This window comes from Trichechus manatus, unplaced genomic scaffold (assembly GCF_000243295.1).
Source record: "Trichechus manatus latirostris isolate Lorelei unplaced genomic scaffold, TriManLat1.0 scaffold00003, whole genome shotgun sequence".
Lineage (NCBI taxonomy): Eukaryota > Metazoa > Chordata > Mammalia > Sirenia > Trichechidae > Trichechus > Trichechus manatus.
Window position 1 is genome coordinate 26641928 of NW_004443939.1, and position 22087 is coordinate 26664014.

Consider the following 22087-nt stretch of genomic DNA (forward strand, 5'->3'; position numbering starts at 1 on the left):
AAACGCCTGTTATTCCCATTTCTCTGACTTAAAAGAAAGAACTTACTTAAACCATTTCTTTCTAAACCAATTTTTAAGGCATAAGTAAAAGCTAGCCCTCATCGTCACAGAAGTATCAACAAAATATAATTTCCAAACAGTCAAACTGCAGGCTGGGGATGAGTGTCACAAGAAGGAAACATATCTATTGTATATTAAAATTAAATGAGAGGCTACCATTTCCAGTCATGACAGAATAACTGACACTGAATGACACTCCTGCCATACACAACTAGAAAACTGGAAAAAAATATAGAAATGACTATTTTCAGACACTGGACAACAAGCAGGATAGGACTGTGATCCATAAGAGACAGCTAACAAATGAGGTAAGCCCTATGATCACCTGGCTTTCTACATGGAGGTACTTGTTAGTACTATGGCAGAGGGAGGGTTTTGCTGAGCAGGGAAACATAAAACCGTTTGGGGAAGCTGAGGCAGCTAGACTTTGAGGAACAGAGCACAAAGAGGAAGAAGTAATACAGAAAGAGACCTCCAGAAATCTGCACAGAGGTCTCCTTAAGTCTTTGGCTGAATACTAACCTGCAAATGCATAACAAGAGACTCTACAGAATCAAACAAAAAAACTACAAATGAGCTACACACAGAACAACTAACTACCAGTGTCCTCACAAGACTAGGGTCATTCGAGTTTCAACCAGCCAGAGTAGAGACATCTCTGAACATCCAGTTGAGACACCAGAAAGGCTATTCCTAACTAGACCGAGAGTACAGGCCACTCTGGACTTCCCTTAACAAAGCTAAAAGCACAAATCTGAAGAGGATCAAGTTTATCTCCAAGTAAATCAACAGCCTGTCAGAACAAATTCCAACTTTTTTTTAAAAAAGCCAAAAAATTCCAGACATTCAACAGCATATAGTCAGCTCTCCGTTATCAGCGGGTTCCACATCCGTGGATTCAACAAACTATGGATGGAAAATATTTGGGAAAAAAAAATCCAAACCAAACTTGAATTTGCCCTATGCTGAGCACTACAATGAATCCACACCAATGAAATGATGTGCATGTATACTCTGCTGTAGCCTCCTGCCACATCACAGATCCTATGTCTTTACATAGCATTTACATCGTATTAGGTATTATAAGTAATCTAAGGAGCCCTGGTGGCGTAGTGGTTAAGAGCTCACTGCTAACCAAAACGTCATCAGTTCAAATCCACATGCCACTCTTTGGAAATTCTATGGGGCAGTTCTACTGTCTTATAAGATCGCTAAGAGTCGGAATCGACCAATGGCAATGGACTGTTCTTGAGCATTCAAGGATTTTTGTATCTCTGGGGGTCGTGGAACTAATCCCCCCGTGGATACCGATGGATGACTGTATTTAATATGCCCACCAGTAAAATTTTGCTGAAGATCATTCAAAAGCAGCTACAGTAGTATATCTACAAGGAACTGCCAGAAATTCAAGCCAGATGCAGAAGAGAACATGGAACAAGGGACATAACTGCTGTTGTGAGATGGATCCTGGCTGAAAGCAGAGAATACCGGAAAGATATTTACCTGTGTTTTATTGACTATGCAAAGGCATTCGACTGTGTGGAGCATAACAAATTATGGACAACACTGCAAAGAATTCCAGCACTTAACTGTGCTCATGAGGAATCTGTACCTAGATCAAAAGGCAGTCGTTTGAATAGAAGAAGGGGATACTGCATGGTGTAAAGTCAGGAAAGGTGTGCGTCAGGGTTGTATCCTTTCACCATACTTATTCAGTCTGTATGCTGAGCAAATAATCCGAGAAGCTGGACTATATGAAGAAGAATGGGGCATCAGGATTGGAGGAAAACTCATTAATAACCTGCATTATGCAGATGACACAACCTTGTCTGCTAAAAGTGAAGAGAACTTGAAGCACTTACTGACGAAGATCAAAGACTAAAGCCTTCAGTATGGATTACGTGTTAACATAAAGAAAACAAAAACCCTCACAACTGGACCAATAAGCAACATCATGATAAACAGTGAAAAGACTGAAGTTGTCAAGGATTTCATTTTACTTAGATCCACAATCAATACTCATGGAAGCAGCAGTCAAGAAATCAAAAGACCCACTGCATTGGGCAAATCTGCTGCAAAAGACCTCTCTAAAGTGTTAAATGGAAACCCTAGCGGCATAGTGGTTAAGAGCCATGGCTGCTAACCAAAAGGTTGGCAGTTCGAATCCACCAGGTGCTCCTTGGAAGATCTATGGAGCAGTTCTACTCTGTCCTATAGGGTTGCTGTGAGTCAGAATCAACTCGATGGCAACGGGTAAAGTGTTGAAAAGCAAAGATGTCAACCTGAAGACTAAGATGCGCCTGACCCAAGCCATGGTGTTTTCAATCACCTCATATGCATGCGAAAACTGGACAATGAATCAGGAAGACAGAAGAAGAACTGACACCTTTGAATTGTGGTGTTGGTGAAGAATACTGAATACACCATGGACTGACAAAAGAACGAACAAATCTGTCTTGAAAGAAGTACAGCCAGAATGCTCCTTAGAAGCAAGGATGGAGAGACTATGTCTCACATACTTTCGACATGTTTATCAAGAGGGACCAGTCCCTGGAGAAGGAAAATCATGCTTGGTAAAGTAGATGGTCAGTGAAAAAGAGGAAGACCCTCAACAAGATGGAGTGACACAGTGGCTGCAACAATGGGCTCATGCATAGCAATGATTGTGAGGATGGAGCAGGACAGGGTAATGTTTCACACAGGGTCGCTATGAGTCAGAACCAACTCGACGGCACCTAACAACAACAACATCCGATCAAAAATTACTAGATATTTGAAAATTAAATCATAGCACACCACAGAGAAGTCAGCCTACTGAGAAGGTCCTGAACAAATTACTAAATCCCTTCTGGCCACTTTCAAATTTTCTCTGTGTTAAAATCAGAGATCGAGGAAACAGAAGCACCTTTCAATAATCATGTAAAAGTAAGGTAAGCAGACCTCACTGAAGAATTGAGGGGAAAAAAATTATAAAAAGGTCTCATGACAGATCTTCTCATTTATTATTACATATTATAATATCTGGTGACATGACTCATCACAGAAGTAGTATATATGGCATACTCTGCTTACTACCAAGAAAACATACAACATTTTTGAGTCTACTATAAAAATTATTGAAGTGAAGTTTCTGTGAATAAGGATTACGCTTCCATTAGCCTAAAAATACTAGATAAATGACAACTGTTTTAGATGGGTTTTATTGCTAATTAGTGTTATTACAATTTATAGGGAACACACATATGCAGAATTTAGATATCTGGTAACTTATGTGAAACAAAGCCCCAAACCAAGAAACAAACAAGAAAACACACAATCACAAGAAACACCCCATGCACTAATGCTTATGTATCCATTCAAAGAGAAATTCCTCAGTGCATCATTCAAGACTCATGAGACACTGTTCTGACAAGCTTAGTTATTCTGACTTCCAAGTTAGATTAAAACTAAAAGTAGTAAATTAGAAGGGAAGGTTGGGTTATTAGAGGAAGGTACCATGATAGCACAAGTGACTAATGACAGTCAACAAAAATGAAGAAAAAAAGAAAATTGTAAGAAGCCATAAAACCAGCAACCTAAGATACAACTAACAAACGTTCTCTTCTTGTCTGGAGCAAAAGAGAAAGAAAGGAAACCAAATACTCAGAGAACAAACTACTCTACTGGACTAATAGCCCACATGAACCATGAACTCATGTATCTTGAGATCAGAAGAACTAGATGGTGCCTGGCTACCACTACTGACCGTTCTAACCAGGGACACAACAGATGGTCCCGGATAGAATGGGAGAAAAACGTAGAACGAAACTCAAATTCTTAAAAAAGGCCAGACTCACTGGACCGATAAGAGACCAGAGGAACCCCTAGTAATGTCTGTCACCTTGAGACATCCTTTAAACCTGGAACTGAAACCACTCCTGGAGGTTACCTTTCAGTTAAATAACAGCTCATAAACAGTATCACTCGGGAGTATTGTGCTCTTTAAGAAAAAAATCAACTATATGAGACCAAATGGTCAACATTTACCCTAAAGCAAAGATAAGAAGGTAAGGGGAAGGGGGAGGAAGGGAAGCTAGATTAATTGGAAACGGAACAACCAGAATGGAAATGAGACTGCTGACACATCATGGAAAATGTAAGCAAAGTCACTGAACAACATGCATAGAAACTGTTAAATGAGAACCTATTGTGCTGTGTCAACTTTCACCAAAATCACAATAATTTTTTAAAAAAGCCACAGAACTTAGAAAAGAAGCCAAATTGTAAGAACACAGAAATCAGAATAGCTCAAAATCACTTAATATAAGAGGAATCAGACCAATTTAATGATGCCAGAAAAGTATCACTACATAATCTCTGTTAGCAAAGATGTTCCTGAATCAAAAAGCAAAGGTTAAACTATACCTGGGTACAAATATACTTGGATTACAAAAGAGAATCACATTTAGAAACCATCCACACTGGTTGAAATAAAATGTTGGTATTCAAAGAAAAAGAATAAAGGATACACTGAATGTTCTGATTACAGGCAGTCCCTGGATTATGAACATCTGACTTAGGGACAACTTAACTCATACTTATCCTTTAATATTATGTAAATGTGCTCTCACTTTGAGACGGCTGAACCAACTCCTACTCAACCCCTAACTGCAACAAATTCTTCATCACAATCACCTTCACTTACCGCATGCACAGCTCAAATCACTGATAAATCACTGAAAAGGCTTCGAGCCTTTTCTTGCACCAAAGTAAGGTTAAATAAGAACCATATGCACCTGTTCCGACTTACCTACAAATATGACTTAAAGACAGTTAGGAATGGATCTTGTTCGTAACCTGGGGACTGCCTGTACTCCACTTATAACCAGAAACTTTCTACTTAAGGTAGATCCCCATCACCACCCCGCTCCCCCCGCCATTAACCTCTGTGCCAAACTACCGCGGCCAATCTAGCTACTACTACTCCACAGCCTTTTCCAATGAGCTGAGAAGGTGCACCAAGCATGAATTTTCCCTAGCAAGCTCTGACTTTAATATATCTAACTGCATTCTAAAAGCCCCAGCCCAGAGTGTTTCTTCAAATGATCTAAATTCTCTATTTGAAGTCAAGCTATAGCAGCAGTTGTTTTTAATTTTCCCAGTCTGTACAATGGCAGTTATTCTTCAGACACACTAACATGATGTTCTTTAAAACAACGAACACGAAAGTATTTCATTTAATAAATAAAATACGTTACTTACCTATAATGTTGATTCTATGACTGATAAAACCAGATAATCAAGACTACAATTACAAAGCTTAAACTCAAGCTACAAAATTCTTGAAAACTGGGTACTCAAGACTCTGTTCCATGAAGGTTCTCAAGGTAGTAACCTAAAAAGTCCATGGGATATGCCCTCATTGGATGAGGTAACCAAGTATAATTCAAAGAGCTCCAGACTAGGAATTAGAAGACAAAAGTTCTAATCCCATCTCTACCAGCAATTCATCATGATACAATGTAAAAACTTTAATTATGAGTTGGGAGATCAGGGTTGTATAATGCCACCTACCCTGTTAACTTCTGAGTTCTGAAAAACCTTAAGAAATTGTTTTGTAAATTATGAAGCTCTATAAAATGTAAAATATAAAATTATCTTATCCAGGGCAGGATGACTCCTTTAGAGCTAAGCAAAATCCATCCCTAGTCCTGGGGTTGTTCTGGCCCCTTGCAAGAAATTATTTTCACCAACAATCAAAGTAGGTTCTCAGGAAGTGAATCTGTAAGCACTGGTAGGCATTTTCTCTATGCAGCTTCCGAAACTGATGAAAATATCAAATGATTCATAAACTATTAAAGAAGCATGATGCAACAGAAGGGATTGTAATTATTTAATGTCTAACATTTTAGAGAACTAAGTTTAAAACTACAATCCTTGTAAATAATTTCTAATACGGCTAAAAAATCAGATTCCTACCTGAGAATACCTGAGCAATAACTTTCTTACACTTTCAATATCTAGAAATTTAAAAAATTTGTATCAACATTAACAATCCACTATCCATGAACTAATATGAAGAATCTAGAAACCTTAAATCTAACTTTTCACTTTCTGTTCATGAACAGTTATAATTAATATCAAAGATCTTTAAACGAATCTATCCAAGGCCCTTTAAATGTAAATTTATTTACATATTCTTGCACAATGAGAATGCAAAGACAGCTGGGCCAAACCACATTTTCATCTGAAAATTTATTTTCCAGTGATAAGGTTTGGTTTGAAAAAAAAGCTCTGAACATTAAAGTCCAGGATGTGAAATCTTCCGTACCTAGTCTCCCTAGAGCCAGAACTTCAAAACTTAAGAGATCAGTTTCAGCGCTTCTTGATTCAAAATAAGCAGCAAAAGGTCAATTCCCAAACAGAAAGGGCAATCCACAGTTAAGAACATGATTTCAGTCAGGCAGGAAATATAGGCCACGTACAGTCACCAGGTATTATCTATGTTAACAAGATGTATCAACCTTGAAGATCAGGAAGCTATGAAATAAAGTATATTTCTTTTTATTCTTGTCCCCTAATTTTCGAGAAGGCACTTCTAGTAAAATAATCCACAGCTGAATCTTGCTAGAAAAAAAGATACTCTTTAGTTCTTTGCTCACAGGATTCTCCATTTCCAAAAATATATGAAAGTATACTGTGGATTTAAGTACTAAGAAAAGGGGATGGTATCTAGAGACGCAAAAGAGTAAGCACCCAGAATATCTGCAGAAAACTACTCACAGTATCTTCTCAAACATTTACAAGTAATTAGATGACTTTATATGCAGGGCTTCAAATCTGTTCTGTATGGTTGGAACCCCTGCTGAGAATGCGCATTTCTACCCAAATATATTTTAACAAGATCCCCAGGTGATTCTTATGCGTAACTTCCTGGGAACTATTAAAAATACAAATTCTCAGCAGGGGTTAAAGGCAGAAAGAACCTGGTTCTAAGCCCTGTTTATATGTGATATCCTTGCAAAAAAGATGGATAAATTATTGGCAGAATGCTGTTAGAAAGATGCTTATTAAATAATCAATGTTAATTTAGAGGAAAGTTTCAACTCAAATGAAACCATCCACACTGGTTGAAATAAAATATGTTGGTATTCAAAGCTATGTCCTCCTGGCTCTGGATAAAGAACTATGCCCTGCTCAGTATTTTCTATTAATAACTTGTTTTTTAAACTGACTATCAGGAAGTACTCATTCCCTATTAGTGGGGATATTCATTTTTAGGCTGTGCAATGCTCAATCCCCAGTTTCAGAAGGCAATTAATTACCTGGATAACTTTTCCACATGGAGATTAAGGAAAACATACTTGATGGGGTGTGTGTATGTGTGTGTATAAAACCCAAAAACCAAACCTGCCATCGAGTTGACTCCAACTCATAGCGACCCTACAGGACAGAGTAGAACTGCCCCATAGGGTTTCTAAGGAGCAGCTGATGGATTCAAACCGCTGACCTTTTGGTTAGCAGGTGATCTCTGAGCCACCAGGGCTCCAACGTGTGTATATAGGAGGATAATAATATAATAACCCATCTACCCCAAGTACCTTTTAACAACGTTTTCAAACTGTCAGAAATTTATTTGAGCTTTGAAAGCACTAGACAGGTATCGTGATGCTATTTTTTTTAAGATGACAACTTGGGTAAAAACAGCCAACATTATATCTATCTCTTGGCTCTAGACAAAAAGCATAAGATTAGAGGCGCTGGGGAGGAAAGTGGGACTTTGCACAAAAGAGATTACATCTGACACCATAATGAAACACCCTTTCCTAATTTCTCTTAATCATAATGTTCATCAAGATGCTCCCTCCATCTTACTTCTCCCAATGTGTTTCCTTTAGGGGTTAAAAAAAATAAAAAATGAAGTGTAAAAAAAAAAAAAATTTTTTTTTGAAGTATCAAAATCGTCAAGGGATTTGGAGCAAGGCAAAAAAGCAAGAATGAATGATTTCTTTTGCCCAAAGTCGCCCAATAATTTGAGATTACTGTCCAAATAAAGCAACCAACATTGAAATTCCCAAGGATTCTGTATATCCTGAGGAACCCATGAAACTGTATTGCTCTCATCTCCAAAGGGTTATAAATATGGAACATCAACCTTTAATGTTAATGGCCACTACCTCTAGATAATTGCTTTTTCGAACATCATTCTTTCAGAACCAACATTAGGAGGGCACTCATTAAAAAAGTAGCACTATAATGAATTGCAGCCCTGGTGGCAACAGTGGTTAAAAGCTTGGATGCTACGCCAAAGGTCAGCAGTTCGAATTCACCAGCTGCCCCTGGAAACCCTGTGGGGAAGTTCTACTCTGTCCTATAGAGTCGCTATGAGTCAGAATTGACTTGACGGTAATGGGTTTGGTTTTATAATGAATTAATGATAATATTTTCCATGAATAACAATGACCAGCCAAGCCTTAAGAGAGTTTTTTTCAACAACAACAAAAAAACCAAACAATAAAAAGCAAAGAACAGAACTAATAGATTATTATTTTGTAAAAATTCATATTTCTTAAGTTTCTGGCATTTCCTCAAGACATATGCTCTGTTTCCTTAAACCTGCAGATGATCAACTCTACTTTTAAAAACAGATATTATATATTGATGATAAGAACTCAAGTTATTTCTACTTAAAAAAACTTCATCTAAGAGTTGTTGTGATATTGCAAACTAGATTTCAAACACTTCAAATACATGAAAATGCTAACATCTTTACAGAAGTCAATTTATAAAACACTCAGATAAAATGACCTGTCTATTAAACCCAGTACTGAAATAGTGCATAAAAAGAAGAAAATTTCAGACACAGACCTATGCAAAAAGGCCACCTTATTACCATATACAAATCTGAGCTATCTATAATGCATGGCAAAAAGAATATTATGCCCCACAAACAGGATTTGATACATTGATCTGATACATACCAAGATCTGGCAGTTGTCACAACAATATAAAGGTCTCTCAAATCAAAGTATTCTTATGCAGCCCATATAATCTGATTGTGATATTAATTCAAAAGCCTACTCTGTAAGAGTAGTAACAGTGATCATCTATATAAATCTGTCTTTTACTATTATGGATCATGATATTTATAATGAGCACTATTCGTTACAGTTCCTTTCAGGATTATTTAGCTCCATAATTAGTTTCAATTCATTTGTGTTACTGCCCAGAATACTTTAAATGAAATCTAAACAAAACTGTGAAAAACTTAAACACAATTCTTTATTTAAAGTGCCTTTATGGCAAAGATTGAGAACTGATAGTACCTTAAGTCTCCCCTTAAGTATCAGGAAAAGCTGTCGAGTGCTTTATGAAAACTATACAGCTGACCAACTATTGCTAATATGCTAACTACAATATACAACTGTCATAGCATTAACAACTGATATCTGCTTCTCTATGTAAAAGTCACAAAAGTCAAAGATAATGCATAAAGCACATATTTTTAAATAAAAAATTTTAATTGGGAAATAAATATATGTAATTAAAAGTGGAGTTCTATAAAACTTGTTTAAAAATAAAAATACGATTAACTATGTTTCCACATGTCATTTCTATTACTAATTAAGACATGTGAAATGTCAAAACTAGAAAAACCATATTGCCATACAAAAGAGAAATAAAGTGGAGTTTTAAATTTTTTCCTTTTCTGGAATTTTTTTAAGAGTTGGGAAAATCATTATGTTAAACCTAATATTTTAGCTAAAGCATTAATTTTAGCTGTAATAAAAACACTATGAATAGCTATGTAACAGATACGGAAAACTTGGGGAATAATAAACAAAGCAGAATTCATGGTTACCATATTTACACATACTCTTTGTTGTGTTTCAGTGCCACATGATCTGATTCAAAGTAATAAACATCAGGATCATCATCTTCCTCTTCTGTAACGTGCTGACTGGCACTTTCTTTGGCAGATGGCAAATGTCCAATATTGAGTCTTGCCTCTGAGAGTGGCTTACTTAGTCCTTCACTTCCATAATTTTCAGAGTCACAACATATCCCTTTTTCATTCTGGGAAATTTCATCAGGATTTGTGTGAGACTCACTTATATTATCACTAACAGTTGCATTTGTTTCATTGGGACTAAGAGTATTCTCCTCAAATTGTCCATTTTCTCTGCAAGGAGAACTGTTTTTACTGGGACTACCTCTGGCAGGGGCCGCCCTTCGTGGTGAAGTTCTCAGGGTATAGCGATGTTCTTGAGGTTCCGATAAAGACATCATTTGAGCTGAAACACAGTCTAGAACAGAAGATGGTTCTGGTTCTCCAGAGACTGGCACACTCTCAAGACTTGTGTCCAGGACGTTATTGGTGTTTTCATTACACCGCTCTTTTGAGGCACTGCTATCTCCCACCACATCTACTTCCTCCTCAGAATCCCTTAAAGATGACTGAATTTCAGGAAAGGGCCCTGTAGCTGGCTCAGTAGTCAGCTGATTAACATGTTCCCCAGGCAGGCAGGCAGTTACTATTTTGTGGTCCTCCAACTTTACCTGCACTTCTGAATTTGTGCAAGGCACGTTATGGTCTATATAACTGTCCTCCTTCCTATCAAGGAACACTGAAGTTTGGGTATCCGAATCCCCATTTTCAGCTACTGATTTTTCCTGCAACACACAGGAACCAGTGCTATTTGGTTTAGTGTTCCCATCAGGCTGACAGTCATCACAGTTTATAACAGCTGAATCACTGTCAACACCATTGACAGCCAAATAGCCTGTGATTTCTTCTACTACTGTAGATTTAAGTGGCCCTTCCTCACTGACATTCACCTTTTTAATTTCCCTTTTCTCACAATCATCCAGTATAAGACATCGACAGGCTCTTTTAGTCCCTTGAAAATCTGCATCATTGTCCACTACTGTGCTCCTCTGTTCTACTGACTCCTTGTCTGATTTTAAAGGTGAATCTTCTTCTGAACTGTTTGGTGCTTCAGATCTAAGACAACGCTTAATTCTTTTTAAAACTGGAGAAACAGGTTCTGTTTGCCTTCGCTCACAATTTTCTACAGCCTGCCTTTCTATGTTATCCTTTTCTGAAGAAGAAAGTCCTCTTTTCCTAGGGCTTACCCATGATTCTCGAGTACTTTGCTGTTTTAAATCGGTGGTTCTTCCATTATTATTTCCTTTCTGAATCTGCACAGGCTCTGTTCTCTTCTTTGGTGATCTTGATCGTACTTGAGAATGAGAAGAGATTTCTTCAGGGTGAGCAATGCTACGATTCCTTAAAGTTCTACCACAAAAAGATTCATCCAAGCCGTTTAACCCCACTGTTGATCTTGTAACACGAGTAGATCGGGAAGCAGCCATACTATGGCAAGTCCCTACAATACGGTCATCATGATCCACTCATTGGGAAACCTTCAAAAATGTAAACAAAATAATGAGAAAAAGGTAATAGTTAATATACCTAAAACAAAAGTATAAAGCTATAATTTTTTAACCCAAGTATAGCCAATATTAATAAATTGCATGATATAATTTATTTTACTAGCATTTCCAATAATTATATTAATAACAGTTAACACTTATATGGCACTTAATATGTTCCAGGAACCACTCTATGTGCTTCACATACATTAACTCACTTAAGTCTCACAACAACTCCCTACTTTAAAAAGAGAAAATTGAGGCACAGACAGTTTACATAATCTGTCTAAAATCACACAGCTGTTAAGTGGCAGGGCTGCAGAGATCATATTCTTAACCCGCCTTACTGTATATCTGCCTCTCAGATACATAAACAAAGAGTGCCAGAAAAGATCTATTTCAAGGATGGGATTACATCTTGGTTATTAAAATAATAATCTTGAGTTCATATAGCAGCTATATTATGGAAACTATCCCAATCATTTTTCATTTTCTCCCAAAACATTCCTGGGAGGTAGAAAAGAAGACTCTGCTTTTCAATTCACTCTTATTAAAATGAGTTTCAGTAAAATCCTTTCACAAAAAACTGTGGCATCAAAAAATTTTTTTGTTGTAGTGGAATTTTTTTGTAACTAAGTAGATGGATCCTAGTTAGCACTGGCAAACTGAACAGCAAAGCCAAGCCTCCCTAGTCTCCAGAAGTGAAGTCATAAATTGTCAAGTAAAAGGAAGTATCTAAAGATGATAGAAGAAAATGGGAAAGAAGCCTCTAAAGCAAATATTTACATTTAAGAAATCAAGAGACACATATAACTTCCCACCCTTTCCTTCTTCAAACGTCTGTGTATTCTATTGTTTTAATAAGTGGTTTGGGAGATGAGCAAGTTTTCTGGTGTAGATGCTTGGAGTTTCTAAGACAAAAATAGAAGAGAAATTGAAAAGTGACCTGACTGATCCATTTGGATAAACTCCTCTTTGAATAGTTTAGTGATATTTTCTGAAGGTCTCTCCCATCTCCCATAAAGGAGTTATTAACATTTCAAGTCTCCATTTCTCTGCTCCTCTTCTATTTAGCTTTCACAAGATGATTTGCTACTTCATTGCCTAACTTGGAATGGGGTGCAGGATGGTTACAGAAAGAAGTTAATAATGGCTGTGGTGCAAAGCTTCACAGTACTCTCCTCCTCCCTTTCACCATCTTTCCCTCAGTCTCCCTCTGTAGTATAATCCTCCAAATGCCATTCTACCCCTCCACCTCAAATCAAACAATCTCTCCTTTGCCTCATTAGAAGGATCTAATAGTGGAAAGGTTATGAAGTACAGAAGACAAAGCAACATGCTACCACATTTTTAAAAACAGAAACATTAAAGAAAACTGACTCCCTGTTCCTACCTGCTGACAAATGAATTAAGTGAGAAAGTATCCTGTAAAATATGTACATTGGTTGAATTCAGTTTTGTTTCAGAACATGGCATATTTTTTAAAAATTTAACTAACAATTTTTTTAAACCTTACAACACACACAACTAGCCCTGGATAATTATCTGTTCTGAGAATTCCATACCAAGAGACACTGATCAGAACTTAGGAACCCATTTTCTATGGTAATCTTTTACTGTTTTGGTATTCATCTGAGGGACCTGACATGTAATTCTCTTTTGCTAAAATCTTGTAATCAAGATTACAGTCTACATATTTTTATTCACAGGTAACAAACACTGAATTTCCTGTAGATTTCTACTTTTAGTTACGAAATATTTAAGTTAAACTTTCAATGATGTTTCAAAAGGGCAAACTGAGAAGATTAAAAGCAATTTATTTGTTTTCGAGTTTGGAGCTCTCAAATTTGAAGGTTATTGATTTTTAAATATTAAATACCTACGTAAATGTACAAAGGAAACGTAATAATGAGTTTATTCTACGAGTAAATTTTACTCACAAACTTTAATGCAAATATTTTTAGAAGTATACCTTAATTATATTCATAACTTAAATGTATGGTTCAAAAATAATACTGGCAAGAGTAATATTTTATAAACACACAAAAAAGAATCTGTTAATCTTTACTTTTTAAAATGCAAAGTCAATTAAGGGGATTTAAACCTCTTAAATGATTCTAACTCTAATAACAGGCATTCCTAGCCCCTCTTTTCTTTCCGCACCAATCTGAATAAGACCAAAATCTCTGCCTTGCGGTATAAACTTTCTAAAGAGAGGCTATTTTGGATGAAGTAAATCTAGTAGTAGTAGTAGTACCCAGAACTACTTATAAAGAGTGTGTGTGTGTGTGTGTGTGTGTGTGCGAAAGAGTGTGTGTGTGTGTGTGTGTGTGTGTGTGTGTGTGTGTGTGTGTATTACACATACATATTCACTACATAATACCACCTATAATGATGGCCTATTTTATTTCTTCACCATTTCAGTGATTAAAATATCAAAATACTGATTAATGTAAAAGATTAAACTTCTTTTTGTTTCTTTTGCTACCCAAAAACGTTTTTATTCCATTTGACAACTACAAAGCCCAAGTTTTAGGGTGCTCAAGTCCTATGCTATTGGGTCATATTTAAAGTGAACCTGTTTTGTAACAAGAACCCTTTTGATAGCTCAAACTTTTGGACCTTAAAGCGTGGCCGAAAACCAGTATCACGGGTATCTCCTGTAATCAGATTCCTAGGTGATTCATATGCACATTAAAATCTGAGAAGTACTGCCTTAGACCACTGCACCCAAACATCATTCTAATAAAATAATACAGTCATTAAGTTTCAAACTAAATTAGCCCTATTGATAGTAAACCTTTTAATTCCTTACTTGATGGTAATAATAAAAAATTTAAAATAAAGCTATGATTCCTCTGGCTAAGGAAGTACCAAAGAGAGGACTATTTAAAAATCTCTTACCTGAAATTAACATACTATATGCACTTAAGGTAACACATTGGTGAAAATTATAAAGATTAGCATTGAATAAAATTTTAATACTCTTTCTTCTGATAATTTTTTCTTTTGTTCTAACATTTTCCTTCGTATCTTTTCTATTTTGGATAGGCATATATAAAGGTATATACTTTCTATAGTTATCTAATAAAGTACAAAATTCAAGATCATAAAGGAACTTAAAATGTCCAGATTATCTCAACCAACTCTCTACATTGTTTTGTCATGCCTGACAAAGGAGTTACAGATTAAAGCAGTTGTTTTCCTCATTTTAGTTGCATGAAACAGTTACTGAAGAAATCCAGTAAAGAGGTTTGGAGGACAAAATTATATTCCTGCCAAATATAAAGTTGCTAAGGGAATAGAAATGAATTCACTTACAAACTAAACAGCTCAGAAAATATCCCTGCTGATTAACAAAGCAGGAGGCATGTGGTGAAAACCTTGGCCAGCACCCATTTGGAACTGGAAATCCAATCACTCTAGTTTTAGAATTAAAGAAAACCATTATCTAATATATTCATATGGACAAAACCCAACCTAGTAGCTAAACTGAAGTTTTACTATACGTTATCCACAAATGAACAGAACTTTCTAGAATAGAGACGGAAGAGACTGTGATCAATCACCAGAGTTGAACAGACTCATTTCCTCTCTTCTCCACCCTAATAAGTTTTCATCCTATTGGAGAGCATGTCTGAGAAGAGCCAGTCAACCAAATTTCAGTCTGCCCATTCATATTAAGCCCAAAATTCTATCTATAATTCCAACATCCCATTCACTTATTTACTGCTGAGCTCTCCACTTCCAAATTTCAATCTACTTTTACCTCAAATCTAACTACAGGATTCTGAAATAATATCTATGAATATCTGAAACAAATACTACGTTCCGGATCATAATAAATTCCCAGCATTCACATATTTTATCACAATGAATTCACATATGCAGAACTGCATCAGTAAGAACTGAAAGGGATAATAAATATAAAATAAAAAGGCCCTTCTAATAAAACACTGCTCCGGCTATTAATTAAGGGAAAAAAAAAATCTCAAAAAGAGATTTCAAAGACACTTTGAAATCCGTAACCTATTATTCCTACTACAATTACCAAAGCGATATGAGAAAAATGAGAACTGAGGAGCTGGCAATCCTCTATTAACACCAATGTTCTAGCTCATACATATTCAGTTTTATTAAGTGAACAATGGTTAGGAAACTGGTCATGATACTCATTTATATATTCATACAGAAAAATCAAAGTGAAAGGAAAAAAGAGCAAGAGCAACTGGGAAACGTCGCGAAGACGATTCTTTTTCTAGTTGTCTAGAATATAAAACTTCTTAAAATCTTCCACTGTTTGGGAGGGATACCCTAAACATTTAATAATATTAAGGCTATGCTTGTCATACATTTTAAAAAATTACTTCAACTGTGCAATTACCACCTTCTCTATAAGGTTATAAGTAGGAGAATGAAACCTGGAAACCCGCCTATGCCATTCAACTTAAGGTTCTTATTATTTGCCTCTTTGAAGCCTGGGAACACTATTATTTACTATTTTACTTAAAAAGATGTCTTCTTTCTTCCCTACTATGAGTGACACACAGACGATGGATAGATAGAGCTGCATGAATACATAAAGACAGCTGAGGAAAAACAGAAGTCAAAGAATTTCAGCATGCCCATTGAGTCAAAAATACTTAGGGTGGTAAAGCTAGTTATAACGCCCTAAAGATTCCAATGTACTCAGCCACTGCATTTAACCTCCTGTCAGGAAAAGAGTAGGAAAATATTTCATCCCCTAACCCATTCCCTATAGCTCCACACTCCTATAAACAGCCAGCAGAGGATGAAGTACATCCATGCAGAGGACCAAGTACAGAAAAATAATAAGCCCTTCCATCCAGAAATCAAACTACAATTGTCTTCGCTACCCGCAAAACTGAATGACTTACCTGTACAACCAAAGATCTATCATTGTGGAAATATTATCTCTTTTCTTTATATCCTGAAGGAGTTGGAGCTATGATCTAGAATAAAGCTTAAGCATCAGGGTTTCAGACTTTCAGCTTCAGCCATGGAGAATACTAGAACCTCTTAAATTCCTTTCTTTAAAATAAGAAAAAAAAAAAAAAGAAGAAAATTAACTTATGCTAATAGATTTACCCCTTCTATAATAAGAGGAAATAGTAGCAGGTAACAGAATATATGTTCATAGTGACATCTTCGGTACTTCTTGGTAACTATGTAACCTTATGGATACTAAGAACCCAGAATAGGATTTTTAGAAACCAACAAAAACAAACCAAAAAGAGGCTGAAATACACCAAACCAAAACCAAACCAAACTGGTTGCTGTCAAGTCAATTCCGACTCATAGCAACCCTAAAGGACAGAGTAGAAATACCCCATAGGGTTTCCAAGAAGCAACTGGTGGATTCCAACTGCTGACCTTTTGGTTAGCACCCGGAGCTCTTAACCATGCACCACCAGGGCTGCTGAAATACACCAAAACTACTCAAATTAGTTTGTGTCAAAATGTGACTCAGTTCTTTTCTACAGTCTGCTCTAAGACAATTTTTTTTTTAGGTGACCCAAAGATTGCCCTTGATAAGACTTCTCATAATGGAATCTATAATCTCTTACTCTTACTCTAGAGGCCTTTCCAAAATTTGGACTTGCAAGCATGTAAAACTGGGGACTAAACAACAAAAATCATTTAGGTTATATACACCAAAGAAACAACCACATCTTCCATAGTTACAGGATAACCTGGATACTGATTAAAGTGCTACAAGACTCAATTACAAAAGGTAATTTCTATTATTCTTGGCATACAGATTTTTAACAAGGACAGAATAAGGATTTTCTGTTTTGGTACGCAGTTAGCCAGAAATTTTAATTAACCTAATTACATTCCATTACTTGGACAGTCTAGTTAATTACAGTTTTACTTTATACTAATGTATTATGATATACTTTTCAGAGAATGTACTATCTGGTTAATTGGATTATTATGAGTGCCCATCCAGAAACAAGAAGGAACGCCAGGAAAAAGACTGGTAAGACATTTATGACAGAAATTGTCACTTTATTATGAACAAAGAACTAGATATTCTAAAAGTGACACTATTTTTGGCAAAGTCACAATTTGAAGACTGATTCAATTATAATACTTCGTAAACTAGAGTTACTGCCTGATAAAAATAGATTACTGTTTTAGTCAGCTAGAAGGGAAACAGGGCTAATATTTCTAGATGCAACATCTCCCAAACATGCCTTGAAAATTTTTGAAAAAAGTAAAAGGTAGGAAAATTGTCTAAATATAACTATTTAATACCATAATTTAAAAATGTTTGTTCTATATTAACATGGAGAGGGACCCCAGTAAAAACATAATCCTATAAAAAGAGAGCCTTGACTTGAAAACTCAAACTTCTTAAAACAAAGAGTACAACTGACATCTCCTTTGGACTCAACACTGAAAGCCTTTCACAGCCATCGCAAAACATTACATTCTATAGTGTGTGGTATCGTGGAAGCAATCATCAGAGGAAAATGGAGAATCCATAACTTAAAATGCGTCTCTGAGCATATATGGATATGCCCAATCTAACACTCTATTAAGTTCTACTCTGTCACATGACTACCTTATCTGGATAATCTGGATGTCCCTATAGACACATCATCCATTATGATATTTACCAGGCAAAAATATCTGCAACTATTATTTTTTAAGAACTGATATTTATAACTAAGTTCTACCCATATTAAGATAGACAGGAACCTGAAAATGAGTTTCTTAGAAGTCTGATATACTGAAAAAAGAAATGCTAGGCAATTACTTCTACTAACTAAATTACTTCTAACTAAAGCCCACTTGGCCTAAATTAAGATTATATTTTTTCTTACCTTTTTATAAGTGTTTCGCCTAGTATTTGATTCCCAAGCGTCTGCTTTTATCTGTCATCACTGTTAATATCCATGTTACATTGAGACTTCAGGTATTAATTATTTATATGGTTGTACTAGCACAACTTGATATCTGTGAAGGGAAACCACAATATAGTCACTATGGATGTGTTACTGTTTACATACTTTTGGATAAAAGAGATATTTCTAAATACTTACATAGCACACTTTGTTTTCTAATAAATTTCACAAGTAATTCCTTAAATTTAGTTATAAAATACATGTTATCTTCAGACTAAGATGATTTACTAACATTCTTACAAATTCTTCTCAGAACAAAGTACACACACACAATTTTTCAAAATTTAATTCTAAATTATAATTCTTACAAATTTAAGATCTCCTTAGATCTTCCTTCCTTTTCTGACTACCAATGTAGATATACCTTATATTCCAGAAGTCTATAATTGTTCAGATGTTAACAGGAAAATATGTTTTTTATACTTCACAGTAGTATCAGGAAATGAATTTACAATGCTTAAAAACACAGTAAAAAAAGATAATGACTTTCTCTTAAATATGATTTTAAAACATTCAATATCATTTCATATTTTTGCTTTGTTTAGATCACATCTCTCTCTAGGACTAATTTGTCAAAAAGTATTTTGGAAATTGCAGTGTAACGGGTTTCTTTATATATGGCCTTTCTGGCCCTGGGTTTGTAGTTCTACCAAGATGACTTCCTAGGGCAAATCTTGCAAAAGGACTCGACAGGTTACTATGCAAATAAGGTACAGAAAAGTCTTGCAGGGATTGAATAATTTACTATGGAAACAGGTGGGTAAAACTCTTGCAAGTATTGGACAGTTTACTATGCAAATAAGGTACCTGCAGCCTACCAAGGGGATTGGAAAGTTTGTGCTCTTGGTCGGAGAAGTAGGCTTATAAAACAACCAATCCCACAGAGGTTGAGAATGGGACCTCACTATTATCAAGAAGAAGAGCTGGGAGCATAGTGCATCCTTTGGACCCAGGGTCCCTGTACTGAGAACTTCCTAGACCGAGGAAACAGACAGCTGTAACACTGGAGACGGCGCAAGATGTTATAAGCAGCAAAAACTAGGAGACCAGCACAAGACAACTGTGGTGGGCTTTCCGGCCCATGAGGCGAGGCAGCTACAATAGGCTCACTGATCCTCCTTCAGGCAGGAGGCTTGGTGGTGGAGTAGTGTGAGTCTGAGCACTTAACAGCAGAGCTAAAAGAGGTGTAACACTTGCCCAAGTTGGGGTCAGCGGCAGAGGCACAAGTGAAGCCCGCCTGCAGACACGGCCTAGAAGGAGCTGAGACCTGACTTGGATGGAAGCTGTCCTAATTGGCAAACTGTATCCTGTCACCTGAGTTGTTCCTGTTACTTCCAGAATGGTCCTCATCCTGAAATGTAATCTGTTGCAATAAATCTCAAAATAAAGTATGGTCTGTGAGTTCTGTGTGGCCATTGCTACAAATTATTGAACGCAGCAGAGAAGTAGAGTGTTGTGGGAGGGATGGCTGGTGTTAGAATTGGTAAAAAGGTTGGAGAACAGAGGTATGTCTGATCTCCACTGCATACGAATCAGCTTTGGGCTGATGATGGTTCTTCTCCTCCCTCCCTGAGAAGTTAGAGGACTTCTGACGCTACTACATTCAAGAAATGAACAGAAAACTGATGAGATTTTAAATAAATGAAAGAATTTAAAATAAATGAAAGAGAGTTATACAAACATTGGTTAGAAGTAAGCTTTTCAAAAACACGGACTTGGTTGTTAATTAGCTCTTAGAAACACATCCATGTGCTTACTATGACGCCGAAAAGCATTACAGAAAACTCTAAGTTATTTCAACGAATTTATCAGTGGAAAAAATGAGCTATCAAGGAGAGTCCATTTAAGGGCAACACGGCCCTATAGACAGAAGCACCACGCCATCCCTCCACAGTAAAGATCCGAAAAACTAAGTCCAACAGAGACAAACGTCAATCCTGAAACCCTAAGCATCAAATGAAGACATAAAGAACTCAGCCAAGCATCTAATGGAATAAGAAACTGACAGAGAACAGAGAGTGAGGATAGATACATGCAGAGGTCCCATATCAGCTGACGCAGTATGAATGGGCCATCTTGGACTCCTATCAGAGATCAGTGAACAGGGGGTACGAGAAACCAGCTTCATGGAGTTTCCAGCGGGATACAGAACAACCAGTAACCAGCGATATATACTTTCCGACCCCCCCACCCTTCTTCACCCCTACTCGGCCTCCTCTGCTTCCTGCAGCCACAGTCTCGTGGCCAGAAAGCACCAGCTTAACCCTGGTGCCGCTTGGATTCCACCCGCCCACACTGGCTGCCTCCCTGACTGCCATTTGTTGGCTGCTGGTGTTGCTTTTTCCCGCTTCTTCTGATTTCTTCTATACCTCTCACCACCTCCCCCTCCTTTCTCTCAAATACCTGGCAATGTGTGCCATCTTTGCTGCTTCCTGAAAGGCTGCGAAACACCGCTCGACTATGAAACTGCTTCCCGACCCGTACCACCATACTAGTGGCATCCCTGGGATTCTTTTTGTTTGTTTGTTTTGACTGGTTCTATTTTGATTTGTTTCTTTTTTCTTCCCTCAACTTAGGAGTCCCTCCTAGCCGGGCCGTACTGTGCGGCTTGGGAGCTACTCCCTTACTCTGCACAGACGCACAGTGGGATCACTGGGGACATTTCTTTTTTCTTGTTTCCTTGTTTTGTCTACTTTTCTCTCTTTTTCCCTTTTTGTTTTTCTTCATTTCTCAGTTTCTCATCTCTCTATACTTACCTTCTCTTCTTGTCTCCTGAATATCTGGCATTGTGTGACACCTCCACCCCTTCTAGCCAGGCTGTACTTCACAGCCTGGGAGCAAGATCATCAGTCATTGCAGCCACACCAGTGGGATCCCTAGAGGCTTTGCTTTTCTTTTTCTAATTTTTATTTATTCATTCTTTTCCTTTACCGTTTTTCTTTTTGTTTTTCTCCATTTCTCAGTCTCTCATCTCTTCTCTCCAACGGCAAAGCTCCCTTAGCACTCTTTTTTGTTTGTATGTTTTTGGCTCCTGTTCGTCTCTCCTCTCTCTCCTCTTTTCTATAGCATCTTAGCTCTACACATCACAATCTACCCCCTCCTTTCTGCTTACCTGCACCAGGTGCTGAACATTACACCCCCAAGCAGCACAGGCATGGCCTACGTGAACCTGCCCTGCACTGATTTTCAGCTCACCCTTTTGGCCCTGGTATGTGCCACAAACAACCCACCTCAGCCCCTCCCCTTCAGCTGGACATACCCTGCTGTACCATACCTGAGCGACTGACCCTGCCCACTGGAGAAGGAAGCAAAAAGTATCGTGCCTACAGATGAGCAAACAACAAACAACTCACAGCCCACCTGCTCAGACACAGCCAAATAAAACCAAAAAGACAAAACAAATCAACCAATAAACAAGGAAAATAACTACTGAATGTCCCAAAAACAGCAGACAATATCAAAACATATACAAAAACAGGACAAGATGGTTCCAGTAAGTGTCCAAAATAAAAAAACAGATGACTTTTCAGTAGAAGAAAAGGCACTAGAACTATCTGATAGTAAAATCAAATCTCTAATATTCAGAGCTATCCAAGAGTTGAAACAAAAACCAGACAAAAATAAGGAAAAAATAGACAAATTCATGGAAAAGGCAGACAAATTCACGGAAAATACAA

General features: G+C 37.0%; 1 protein-coding gene across 6 annotated transcripts in view; it reads right to left on the reverse strand.

Annotated features, from left to right (window-relative positions):
- Window positions 1-22087, reverse strand: part of ZZZ3 (zinc finger ZZ-type containing 3) — a 135446-nt gene that overhangs the window by 46208 nt on the left and 67151 nt on the right. For 4 of the 6 annotated variants that reach the window (XR_002824080.1, XM_023731200.1, XM_023731192.1 and 1 more), the window contains exons 2-4: window positions 18330-18462; window positions 16374-16527; window positions 9917-11466 (exon numbers count right to left, since the gene is read on the reverse strand). Coding sequence is in view for 5 of the 6 variants with exons in the window: in XM_023731200.1 (XP_023586968.1) it covers window positions 9917-11415 (1499 nt within the window). In the remaining variant the exon portion in view is untranslated. Of the gene's footprint in view, window positions 1-9916; window positions 12387-16373; window positions 16528-18329; window positions 18463-22087 lie in introns of all 6 variants that reach the window. The other 2 variants (XM_023731196.1, XM_012555536.2) reach the window with 2 other exon arrangements.